The 13,199-nt window shown below is 39.2% G+C and overlaps 2 protein-coding genes across 4 annotated transcripts; one reads left to right on the top strand and one right to left on the bottom strand.

Annotated features, from left to right (window-relative positions):
* The first annotated feature begins 41 nt into the window (after positions 1-41).
* On the top strand, positions 42-4,165 carry nsdhl (NAD(P) dependent steroid dehydrogenase-like). Of its 2 annotated transcripts, none has more exons than XM_064350241.1 (8): positions 42-123; positions 364-432; positions 774-935; positions 1,148-1,294; positions 1,748-1,876; positions 2,046-2,188; positions 2,365-2,467; positions 3,706-4,165. In XM_064350241.1, exons 2-8 carry the CDS (start codon positions 412-414, stop codon positions 4,036-4,038), a joined length of 1,038 nt encoding a protein of 345 aa, XP_064206311.1. In that variant the 5' UTR covers positions 42-123; positions 364-411; the 3' UTR covers positions 4,039-4,165. The 2 variants fall into 2 exon arrangements, with proteins under 2 accessions (XP_064206311.1, XP_064206310.1); XM_064350240.1 differs by having other exon boundaries at positions 79-232.
* Positions 4,166-6,412: 2,247 nt separating this feature from the next.
* LOC135262878 (myelin proteolipid protein-like) lies at positions 6,413-11,895 on the bottom strand. 2 transcript variants are annotated; one of them, XM_064350243.1, is made up of 7 exons: positions 11,787-11,895; positions 9,830-10,016; positions 9,503-9,659; positions 9,021-9,198; positions 8,813-8,886; positions 8,587-8,652; positions 6,413-7,813 (listed from the first exon to the last, which is right to left on the bottom strand). In XM_064350243.1, the coding sequence occupies exons 1-7, from the start codon at positions 11,788-11,790 to the stop codon at positions 7,739-7,741; spliced, it is 741 nt and encodes a 246-aa protein (XP_064206313.1). In that variant the 5' UTR covers positions 11,791-11,895; the 3' UTR covers positions 6,413-7,738. The 2 variants fall into 2 exon arrangements, with proteins under 2 accessions (XP_064206313.1, XP_064206312.1); XM_064350242.1 differs by lacking the exon at positions 11,787-11,895 and adding an exon at positions 10,274-10,741.
* Positions 11,896-13,199: the final 1,304 nt, after the last annotated feature.

Raw genomic sequence — 13,199 nt, 5'->3', positions numbered from 1 at the left:
AGCATTGGATGTACCGCCTTCTCACCGTGACGTTTTGACCCAATTCATCCAACGAGAGCGCTAAGAGGCATCAGCTGATGGTGACCAGACATCAGTGTGAAATTCATTTACCGAGTACTTCAGGTGAATGCACGAGCTTCCATTATAACATGTGTATCAGCACTGAGTTAATATTAATCGTGGTTTAAAGAAAAAAGCTAACCGCAAACTTTGCCGAAGTCTGTCAACTCGGGTAAATTCTTTTGCGTAATTGGTTTGATGAGCCAAATATGTGTCTGTTTACTGCGACCAGTTCGATTTGTACATTTCTGGTAGCTTAATGCAGTTCTTGTGCGTCCAAACTTTTTTTTATTTAATTTAAAGGGCTTTTACTACTGCACTCGTTTTCCTGAAATCAATTGACACCGAACTATGGCTACGCGCATACGACCGGTAGGTGTTTTTAAGCAACACAATGGGACGAATTTTGTGTACAACCAGTGGGTTCCATAAAACAGTACGGAGTTTTTCAAATGTAATTCTTAACACAAACGAATAGAAGAAAAGTTTGATTAATTATCGAGTTACTGTGCACAAAGATGTGCTTAAAACTAAGTTGGTACCCTTATGTCGCTGAACGTTCTTCGTGCAAATGTAACCTAAATCATGTTGTTTTAGGAATGTGTTCCTATTAGTCTGACACGAATGCAGGCTAATACAATGGATGGAAGCGAGTCAGACCTGTTCATTTTATGAATATTTCTAAATGCTAATATTTCCCTCTCTCCTCCCAGAGTAGTAAACGATGTGCAGTCATTGGTGGTTCAGGGTTCCTTGGGAGATACCTGGTGGAGCAGCTCGTTGATCGGGGTTATAGTGTCTCAGTGTTTGATATTCGTCAGGGTTATGAACTCCCTGGAGTCACCTTCCACCTTGGGGATCTGTGTGACAAACAAGTGAGTGTTCCGGTCAGATGGTAAAGTATGTTACAGATGGCAGTGACATAATTCTGCCATACACAATTTGGGCAATATTAAGACCTTTGGCTTACCTGTATTCATTGTCAGCAAAGAGTGTCTGCTAAATACCTAAAATGTAATGTAAATATAATCAGTGTCCTTCAAAATGGCAATGGAATACTGCAGTGTGTGTGTGTGTGCATCCTTAGGCTTTGCTTGCAGCTCTGGAGGGTGTGTCCCTGGTGTTTCACTGTGCCTCACCTGCTCCTTCCTGTGATGACCGCGCCCTTTTCCAACGTGTCAATGTTGATGGGACAAGAATCGTGCTGCAAACCTGTCAGGAAGCAGGGGTCCAGGTAGCTAGCATCAGTGACACACAAGCGAAATCCACAAATATGTTTTATATTGTGCCAGTACATCTTTCCTTGATTACAACAGTCTCAGATTGCTCACACCATAGGAAATACTTCCAACTTAAAATAAGATCATTTTAAAGAAATGTGTATTTTCTGGTTTTAATAGCTGAACTAAAGTTAGACCTGACCCCTTCAATTTCTGCACCAAGTTGGCCCTTTAGTTTCTACATGAAATTAGCCCCCTTTAATACCTGCAGCACTTGCTTCGTGGTTAGATTTATCAATGGATTTTGGACACATTTTGGGGCTGAAGGTGTATGACTATGGTATTACTGTAATGCTTTTACTGAAGCAAGTACAACACTCCAGTAGCCTACATTTGCCCATCAATTTAAGGTACTGACAGCCACCATGAGTGGCATTAGTAACATACCTCCCACTCCCATGTTATAGAAAGTGATCCTGACCAGCAGTGCCAGTGTGGTGTATGAAGGCACTGACATCAAGGATGGCAAGGAGGATTTGCCCTATGCCAAGAAGCCTATTGATTATTACACCGAGACCAAGATCCAGCAGGAGAAGGTGAGCATACCCCACAGGTTGGCTCTGATTGGGGGGGGGGGGAGACTCAAACTCATACCATCACAGTTACTATTTCCTTAAAGACAAGCACGCTCTCCACGATTCTTGAAAGTCATTGGTAATGATTCCAGAAGGTTCCATAAGATTTTTCTTCTTTTCTTGTGCTCAGCTGGTCCTGGAGGCCTGCGACACTCAGAAGGGTTTCCTCACTGTTGCCATTCGTCCCCATGGGATCTTCGGCCCTCGGGACCCCCAGCTTGTCCCAATCCTGGTGGACACAGCCCGTCGAGGAAAGATGAAGTTCATCATTGGGTAAGGACCCTGCCGAAATAATGTGCGTGTGCACGCGTGCGTGTCTGCGTGTTTTATGGCAAAAGCATGTTCGCAAGTCCTGACATCATAAAATCTGGCCTGCCTGCTGTTCTGTTTAAATGTGTCCTATTAAAGAATTAAAATGTGTGTGTGTGTGTGTGTGTGTGTGTTGGCAGTGATGGATCTAACCTGGTGGACTTCACCTTTGTTGAGAATGTTGCTCATGGACACATCCTGGCTGCTGAGTGCCTACGGCCAGAATCCCCCATTTGTGGCAAGGTACTGTTACCATCCCCAGTTGTGCACAGGGTTATTGTACTATGCTATCATGCTTGAGAATGCTCTGCACCATGTAGAGAATGCATTTAAACAGTGTACTAGTGTATTGTGGTTAAACTTACCTCATACTTCTGATGCTAGTGTAAAAGAACTATATGGAGTTTGACAGCTGATAGCACATTTTGTAATTGTAATTTGAGATTCACAAATGTATTCGGAGAGAGTGGACAAGACGTAAATGTAAAAGCTGGGTTGTATATGTAATTCTCAGATCTGTATGTATTTCAGATACAGATAAAATTTCTGAGAATACAATTCAATACATTTTTTAAAATGCAGATTCAAGTTCTCAAGTTTCACTTTGCATTCGTATGAATTAGACTTTACGAATCTTTGCATTGTTTTTTTACGCACCGACTTTTGGAAGTTTTGTTGCACTTATATCATAACTATGGTGGCTCACAGGGACAATCACACTTCAAAAACAAAGGCACAAACATAAAGAAAACATACTCAAATTCAAGAATTACTTCAACAGGGAGATCTACCATCCTGTAGGTTTTCATTCCAACCCTAATTTGGCACACCTGATTCTACTAATTAGCAGCTTAACAAGATCTCTAGCTGTTGAATGAGTTGCCCTTTGTTAGGGTTGTAGTGAAAACCTACAGGATGGTAGATCTCCTGGAACAGGTTGGTTACCACTGCTCTAGACCAAGAAAGTAAATTGATTAGTGAAACTGGATGGTATAGTGTATGGTTGGAGCAAATACCTGCAGACACTGGGCCCTCTGGACCTGGTGTTGAATAGCTCTTCCATTAAAGCACCAATGTATACTTGCCGTTGAATGGAAACACATGAACTTTTAATTTGAAAACGTTATCTCTGAGACTTCCAGTTTTTAATTGTTGTGTCCTGATCTAATTTTGCGCTGCCTGTTACGAATTCAAAATTACGATTACAGTTAAGTGTAGGTGCAACCATACTGCAAAAAAATGCATGCACGTACAGTATAGAGCCACACACTTGTATAATGAATTCCGCATGTGCAGAAAGCAATGTACAGATTCAATAATTACATGCACAGATTGGGTTTTACATTTACACTTCAATAAAGTTTATTTACAAATTTTCAATTTGACTTGCATTTGCAAATCTCTGTTTACAATTATGAAATGTTTTGGCAGCTATCTAACTCCATAGAGCTAAGCCACTAAGAGTCTGCCTTCTTCTACAGGTGTATCACATCACCAATGATGAGCCTGTGCGCTTCTGGGACTTCATGTCCCAGATATTGGTGGGGCTGGGGTACGACGCCCCCAGATACCACCTACCCTACCGGCTTGTGTATGTGCTGGCCATGCTACTCTGGCTGCTGGTTCTTTTCCTTCGTCCCATTCTACAGCTCCGACCCACCTTCACCCCCATGCGTGTGGCCCTTGCCGGCACACACCACTATTACAGCTGCACCCGTGCCAAGCAGGACTTAGGCTACCGTCCTCTGGTCAGTCTAAAGGATGCCATCACCCGCACTGTGAACAGCTACACTCACCTCCGCAGGGTGGCCTGACCAGAGCTTTCTCCATCTACACCATGATGTGTGTGTGTGTGTGTATGTGTGTATGTGAGTATGTTTGTAGCGTGGATTGATAGGTTGATTGAAGGAAGCTGGAAATAAACTACTGATTATGAGAATGCATTTGTATTTTCCATGAGTCCTATCAGCTTTGGATGCTCACAACTATGCTTAGGGGTGTAACAATTCATCAGTTTGAACTTTTAAATGATTTTGTACATTTTCTTTTAATTACTATGCCTTGAGTTTGGCCCAAATCAATAATCCAATATTAATTCTGGTACCCCTTTAAATGCACTAAAATATCTTTAAGACATCTTGAAAGTTAGCTAAAAGTCAGCAAATAATAATGCAAAATTTCATAAGTGAACTTTTTTCCTTTGGATTTCATAGCGCAATTCATCTATAAAGAACAGCACAGTTTAGTGTACCTTTCTCTGCCAGATTTTGTATGTTGGTAATGGTGATCTTACTTGTTCAGAAGTCCTGAAAGATCTCATCTCTGGTCACTTCCTTCTCGAAAAGGGAAATGGTTTCTGATTTCCTCTCAAAAGTGAGCACAATCTTTTCACCAAAATTTTCTGTGCACCGTGTTCTCATTTGAACACACCCTGTTTAGTTTGCAAAAGGCAACATTAATAAATATTGCAGTGTTCTCCTTCAGTCTGGTATGTCAGATTGTTATATTATATTTGCTTTTGTGATGTGGAATCTTTTATTTTAATATATCTTTTGATAATGATAATGCTAATAAAATATTAGGAAAAATTGCCATGTTTGCTTCTACAATATTTTACTAACATGTTAAGCCATACTTCGTAAGACGTATGTATCAATGATACAGGAAACATATCTCACTGTTTCAGAACATCAGAAGCTCTGGGTATTGATTTCTTACAACCTTTGCTTTCCTTTCCACAGAAATGAGCTTCCATTTGTATGTTTATGTGTCCCACTGGATTCAAATCAAACTTAAAAACTAACATCTTCATCACCTCCAGCTGCAACCTGTGGTAGATTGTATTTAAATTGAAAAAAATCACAATTACATCCCTGTGTGTAACAGTAACTCATCTACACATCAGCATAGAGTATACTTGGCCTCACTTATATTCCCTCATTTCTATTTAGAGCCACATTTTCATGCTTGTGTGTTTGTGTTTGTCCTTGTGTATTTGTCTGAAAATGTTGTGTATCTATAAAATAATGATCTTGCATATCTGGCAAGACATCCATTTTTACTAAGGGTTTGAGTATGGAAGATATTTGTGTTTACCGGTGGTTTGGGTGTGGGAGGAAAGGAATCTTAAACCAGCTATGGCATTGATCATGTGCATACAACCTTATACTATTGGACCTACAATCTGTATAATACTGATATGTATTTTAACATTATCTTCCTCAGAATACTGCAAGGATAGGACATTGTCAATAGGCACATTTTTTGTTGATCTGAAATTTTCATAAGCAGCAGCTACTGCTGCAGACTGCAAGTGTATTATAAAGATTTGCAGAGGCCCCCGGTTTGCAGACTGAGGGCCTCCAGCACCAGAGTTGTGCATCCCTGCTGGTGTAAACTGATGTATCAATTTATTGAAAATTCACACCATGGTAGATAAGATAACATTACGTTTGCAGCAAACAGTGAGGTGGAAAGTTCTTAATATGGCAGTACAGGGAATTTAGAATTTTTTTACTGGATTTATTGTTACAGAAATATGCACCACAAAAAGACACACCACTGTGTGAAAAGTTCAACTGGTTACAACTGGTCTGACTTCAGCAATCATTTCCCTTTGCATTGAGGAAAACAGACTTAATTTTTTCAGTTTTCCTCAATCCAAGAAAATTTGATTTGCTGTGACTAAATGAATATCACCCTAGTAAGACTAGTAAGTTCTTGGGTTTGCCTGAATGCATATGCCCTTAGTGAGACTAAATTAGTTGTATTTGGCCAATTAATGTGTTCTATAACGAACTATATGTATTGGATTTGACTGAATACATATGATCTTAATGAGACTGAATGTAATTGTCCTAAAATCACTGGTAATAAAAAACTGGGGAAAGCCATCTTTTAGCTATGGGTTGCATTGTTTTGCAATTGTTTACATAATGCAATACGAAAAAATAAAGCAGATAATTATAAAAAATTAAAATGAATACATTATATAAACAGGATTACAGAATTTTACACAATTATTCTCATCATTTTCAGCACAGCGTGTTCCATGTTATGAATATAATGATGCAATAGTCAATAAATACGGTATTCCATTCCATCAGTTTAGTATATTATCATAGCATTCATACAACCATTGAGGTTCTGTCATCCTTGGAACAACAGAACATTCAGCAAGGCTGTACCTTTATTCATAAATTGACTTTATTATGGAATCAGAAACTACAGTCATCTGAAGAGCAGGCAGAAAAATGTTTAAAGACATCCACCATTTTATCATCACCAGATCATAGCATCTAATACACAACCCATGCAGTTGGATGCAAATTAAGCATGACATTATGCAGCCTATCAATATAAACAGTTCACTAGACACACTTCTTAACAGGCCAAATGATATTTAAAAGCAGTATGTGTGTGTCAAATAAATGTTTGCTGGATTTTAGTAAAGAATTATCCAAAAAGGAAAGGGCTCAATTACACATTTAACCTGATTTAGCACCTTCTGTAAAATTCATTTCTGTACATCACACATATGGCGAACGATGAACAAATGGCAAATTTCAGTTATAAACTGCTAGTAACGGTTCTTAGGGTGTTACTTGTGTTTTACCAAATGCCCGCACCAGGGGGAGCCCCACTTCACATACCTTTAAACTCGATTCTGGTCTCTGCCGAACTACTGACACGATCATAGGCAAAAACAATAATGAGCTTCGGACAAAAATATAGAAGGGAGTTTTTGCATTGCTGTTTACTTTTCATGATCCTCACTAGAGCGTATCACACATTCCCAAGTGATGTGATGTCTTCCTTCACCCTAAATCATCTGTATCTTTTCAGGTGAAAACAGCTTTTCTTCACGTACTTTACCTGCCTTCTTTATAATAAGGTCAAGAGGAACATTGAAACTACAATTCATCCTCAGACGTCACTCAAAGATTTGTTCAATTTTAAACAAGTTGCTCACATGAGCACTGGTCTAAAAAGCTTATTTGTGTTGATTCAGTTTTAATTTTAAATGTGTTCTGTGATATCTCCATATATAGTGGAGTCTAATCCATCAAAGACACAAAGCAGGAATAGAAATACTGACTCCTAAGATATATATACTCTAATACTCAATAATTTAGCAAGAAACCTAAAAAGATAAGCATTTTACATTTTGACAATAAACCAATAAGAGGCAATGTCCTTTGAATCTTTGAGCAGTTTCACAGAGATGGCACAGAACCCCGCACCAGAGCAATAGCTCATGTTGGAGTTAGGCAAAAGTTGAAATGTAGTATTAAGCAATAAAGAGCAGGAGCTATGTTCAACTCTCAGTGTCCTCTTCAAAACAAGGACAATTTAAATACATTAGGAGCCCTTGTGGAAAATAAAGGCAGCTTGCTGTTTGCAGTTGCAGGGGATTCTAGCAGCGAAGGAGAGGCGAGTTTCATGGTGCTCCTAAAGGACCTTCCTTAGACTGGGCCTCATTGGTGGGACCCAGGGAGGACACACAATACAATCCTAACGAGTCATGCTCTTCCTTCCCATAAACCTCATCACTGCAAAGTTATAGGTGGTGGCAATCACATAGACAAACTGCAGAGAGACAAAGGGATGAGGAGATGGACATCAGAAAGAAGCAGCTGTACTTCCCAAAAAAGATGTGAGAAAGTTTTAATTAAATACACTCCCGTGGGTGGGACTCGTGGGAGTTCCAACATATTAAATTAATATCATTTTAAGAAGTCCATTTCAAAACCCCAGAGAGTGAACTATGCTTTTAAAACCCCAGAAAGTGAAATATGCTAAGGTACTTAGACATTTTAAATAAGCTAGCATGAATAATATAATGAAACAGTTTGTATAACTGATCACTATGTATGTTATAATGAAACTTATTCTGTACAATTATGCACAATAAATCAAATAAAAAACATCTGCTGATGGATTTAAATTATATTTGAAGACAAATTCTGTTTTATTCACCAACTTATTTCCCACAGGCTACCATTGACTAAAAATCGAAATTGGGAATGTACTATACACATCACAGTACTGTACTATGAACAATGAAGAATATTCCATATAGAAAATAAAACTTTAAAAGCTTAAATAAGATTGATAAATCAATAAATGAATCACTATGCATTTTCTTAAAAGAGCAAACAAGAGCAGGTAGAGCACAGAATGGCACAATCAATCTGATATAATGAGACGAGTAGGAGATGCTACATCTCCTGTCCAAATAAGGATGCCATATTGAAAAACACTTTAGTAAAGTGCAATGAGGTGAAAGATGTAAGACATTGACACTAATAAGGTGATATTCCACACTCTGTTCTGTCTCCTTGGTGTGCACCATTACTTACCAAGGCCAGCAGTGTGATCCCAGCACCAGCAAAAGCAGCTACGTACAGGTCATACGTCAAGAAGAACTGCAATAGACAAGGACACAGAGCTAGTACAGCCTCACAGCAAAGTCTTGCTGAGTACTACTACATCCAGAGATGGAGAGGGTACAATTGATCTTTTCAATGCATTCATTTACAAAAAATACACTAATAACTTGCTGCAGTGAGTTTTTGGTGTTCTCACCTGCTTCGTTTTGCAAATGGCCGCCAGGGTCAGTCCACACACTTTCCCTGGAGTTGCATTCCAGGGTAGCAGGCCTAAAAATGGAGAAATCGAGAAATTATATAAACCACATAGGTGTCTATAATACTATTCCTGCCCGCATTACAGGCTGAAGATTTGACAGTCAAGCTATTAATAGTATGGTTTGGCAACAGCAAGGGTAACTCACCATACTGTCTGGCATCAATACACACCCAACCGTGTTGGTTGAGACTTGATGAACTCTCAGTCAGCAAGTTTATTGTGTGGCAGGTGAAGGACATGTTGTAGAGGAAGTAGACTGGGACTGCTGAGAAGGCAAACACCACCAGCCAGATGACAGTCAGGATGTATGTGGCCACCACAAACTGCAGAGGAAAACAATACAAGGAGTCTCACCAAGTCACCATATACAGTACAGTTATACTTCATGGGTCCGAACTGGAACTGCGGCCAGAAACACATTTTTATAAGGCCAGTGGTCAAAACAATTACTGGAGTTAGAAATGAGAATTCATTTAAGATTAAAGATGTTTTGAGCAGACACCAAGTTCCATGCTACATGTTCTAAACAAGTTTGGGAAACTGGATATAATTACAGACTTTATGAACATTATAAATGATAAATTGGGATGTTCCCTAGATTCCATTCTTTGCCCCCCGACTTCTCACTGTCGTGCTGATACAGCGGCCACATCTAGTGCTCCTGTAATCTCCGTAGGTCTGCTTGACGGCGCTAGTGGTGTAGAATCCCTCAGCCAGCAGCAAGATACAGTACAGGAAGAAGAAAGAGGCCAGGCCGTAGATGACATACTGGAAATACTGTACACTAGGATTAGAATGATAGACAGTGATGCATTATCTATAATGCATTACATACACACAGACATACATACATACATACAGACATACAGACATACACACATACACTGGCAGTAGAACATTTTTGTCACAATTCTTGTCTGTTTTATACCCACTTTTATAGAGAAAGGCACTCACAAATTAGCCAGGATGATGTAGTCTTGGTGATTGTGGGCAAAGTACATTTCCACAAGCTTCTCTGTCTCGGTGAGCGCCACATGCCCACAGCCGCAGAACAGCGCCACTCCCGAGAAGCACAGCAGAGTCGCCACCAGGGAGACATAAGGAATCCCCCCAAGGCAGCGGACGCAGCAATCGTAACAACCTGGGACAGCACAACAAACCAGAACAAACACTGCACATACCACTAACACGCACATGCCACACCCTCAGCCAATGCTCATCTGTCTTCAGAGTTACAAAAAACACAGCCCAAATTGATGCTCTACATCTAAACAAGACACCCATGCAAAACCAGCCAAAGTTCATGCACTGCACTTATGCATTTTTTAGAAGCAAGATTGGCTGGTGAAGCAGAGAGAACAAATTTTTGAATATCTATAAAAACAGGAGAACCAGCACCTGACGATCCGAGAAGCCAAGGCTGTTTGCTTGGAATCATTTCATAAATCTCTTGCACCAAAAATAACGCAGGCAACACAGGCTGGACTTGTATGGGTCCCCAATTAGATACCGCAGTGCAGGACTATGGACAAAACTGTCTCCTCATGCTCATCGTGTCCCCTCAAGAACTCTCTGAGCCGTTGAGACCGCCTCAGTGCCCATGCCCCGCCTCAACAGCAGGCACCACGGTCCACTTGAGAAGAAGCTGTGGCTAGCCTATGCCAAGGCCAGAGCCAGCACAACAAGGGAGAGCGTAAAAGAAGAGGGGATGGGTGGGGGGTGTGCAAGGTCATAGAGAGAGGCTTTTTGTGACTTGAAAGACAATGGCTTTTGTCCTCGTGCAGCGCTGTTAGTGCAGGGCTATGAAACAAAGGCCAGTGATGTCAGGTAAACAAAGACCAGAGTCTCCTCCCATCCGCACTATGGATAACAAACAGGCTTTTGAGAGCTGATGTAGGACTGATGTGGGCTGAAGGGAAAGGGGCGGGTGGGGTAGCTCTGGAACTGCCATAGGACAGGTCCCAACTATGCCCAGGGTGCAGACAGGCTGAGACTGGTACCACTTTATCTGGCAGTAATGCCAAAAAAGGGTGGAGTTCAGAAAAAGGCTGTGCGAACACAAACTGAAAAGAGACGGGCATCGCATACACATTTCAACATTTAGGAGAGAAAGATGAACTTTCCTACGCTTTTCAGGTTTTCATATGTTAATGTTTAATGAACCGTACTTAACATTCTGTGATTCTTAAATTTCATCTACATAGTTTTGAGAGGTTTGAATAACCTTGTGTCCTGGTAAGTGAACACCTGCAGACCACAGTTTCAGATCCAATACATTATTATCACGACAATGCTGCTGACTTTATTTGCTGAATTATGACAATAATTCAAAGAATGAGTTTCCCTGTCAAGTTTATATCTAAAGGAAGTACAGATTAAATACCAATAAAAAAATCCTTTGTTTGCAGAATCTGTAATGACTTTTAATTCTCTGCCAATCCTCCACAGCAATTGTTGTTAAAAATATATAATATATTTAGGGTTTTCTCCATATTTCTTTTATAATTTCAGTCACATATTTCAGTCTCCAGCAGAAGTATTAGGAGTATACCACAGTATGTAAAAATGAATGTGCAGAGGTATATAAAAAGCATTTTATTAAAGGTAAGCTAATGATTAGGAATCCCACCCATGTTCCCTGCCTAAACAAGCAAAAACAAGAATTTCCAGTAGATAAATAAAAATCAGTGTAACTAAGTGAAACTTTTCCAGTGATGCCTAAAATGGTGGCCCCAGAAAGCCAAAATTCAAAATACGGTCTCTGAACTAAGAAACAATTAGCAGCAAAGGAATGTTAATTATTATTTATTAAATTTATAATTTGTACCCAACAGATACATTCAAATGAGTCCTGTAATTTCATAAATGATCTTAATGCACAATGCACTTGTTAGAGCAAGTGATTACTTACCCATTCTAAGGAGAGGGATGCTATTCTAGTTTTTCTCGCCGCTCAGTCACTGACACTATGATATGCACAGTTTGTCGGCTCTTTTATTAATCTGACTCCCGCTTCTGTTTCCCCAACAATGAACAGACCCTTTGCTCACAGAGAGATTAATCTTAAAGATACAATGTCTCTTTTCAATTGAGAACAGTTAAGACTTCAGGACAGGGTACAATGCAAGATCAAGGCCTTTAATGCTTCAAAAGGTTTATTTAATTCTTTAGAAGTTACCTGCAGTGGAAGTTTACACCTAACTTCAGATATTATAACTTGATATCTGGAAATATTCATTTTAATGAAGTTCATAATAATGTATCAGTTTATTTTGCAATACTGTGCAATATTTTGCAGAACTTTAACTCTGCAATCATATGTTTTTCTTGATTTGAGATCCATTTTAATGTAATTATTTATGAACCTTAAAGGCAGCATATAAACACGTTCTCTTTTGCATGAGGAATCAAGCATGTTCCGATAACAAGCATGGAGCCACTGTTGGTACAGGTTGGACAGTCACAAGAGAAATTCTACTGACAAGCAAACATCAGCACAGAATCAAGATTCTCTGTGCATCAGCACAGTAGCACAAAGAATGATGGCAATTTCATTCATCGATAATAAAAGCAGTTACCTAAATACGTGAGATATATGAAAAAATATGTGAACAGTACGAGCTTGTAGGTATGCATAGTATACAAGTCATTCTATGTATTGCAACAATGCATAGTGTTACATGGTGTTTTGTTTGAGTCTTGAACTTGCAAAGCAACCTGTTTGGAATTTCATCATATCACATCCTGATGAATTAAATCATTTGACCCCGAAAATATTAAAATTGCATTACACTCCTTGTCAATTTCGTAATATTTCTGTTAAGTTACAACCTTCCCAGCCTTGTCTACAGAATGCTAAAATTCTCTTTAGAAAACTTGGTGAGATAACATAGTATTGTTAACATTTTAAAAATTGCAATTTCTTCATAATTTGTAATCTTTTCTGTGATTTACAGTGAAATGTGTGATGTGCAGTGAAAATGCTGGCAATCCAGCTGTTTTTTTTTTTTTGCCATTCAAAACTTGTGGTCAGTGGTTGTCAAGGTATTTCTACTTTAATCATTTCATTAATTAATTCACTAATGTTGCAACAGTGGTCTTTGTTCTAAAGTCAATCATCATCTCTTGTTTCTGTAGTGATGAGAGCCAGGCCATTGTTAATGTATCACTGAGGTGTAAAAGAAAATGACAGAATTTAGACTTTCAAACGCAGAATTGACCCTCCTCGTGTGAACAACATCCTTGTACATTGAACTGTATGTTAAAAACTACAAGTACATAAAACTACATTTTGTGCTGTTAACCACAATTTGAATGTTTACAA

Source organism: Anguilla rostrata, chromosome 9 (genome assembly GCF_018555375.3).
Source record: "Anguilla rostrata isolate EN2019 chromosome 9, ASM1855537v3, whole genome shotgun sequence".
Lineage (NCBI taxonomy): Eukaryota > Metazoa > Chordata > Actinopteri > Anguilliformes > Anguillidae > Anguilla > Anguilla rostrata.
The sequence above is the reverse complement of the archived record's forward strand: the minus strand, read 5'-3'. Positions and strand labels throughout refer to the sequence as shown.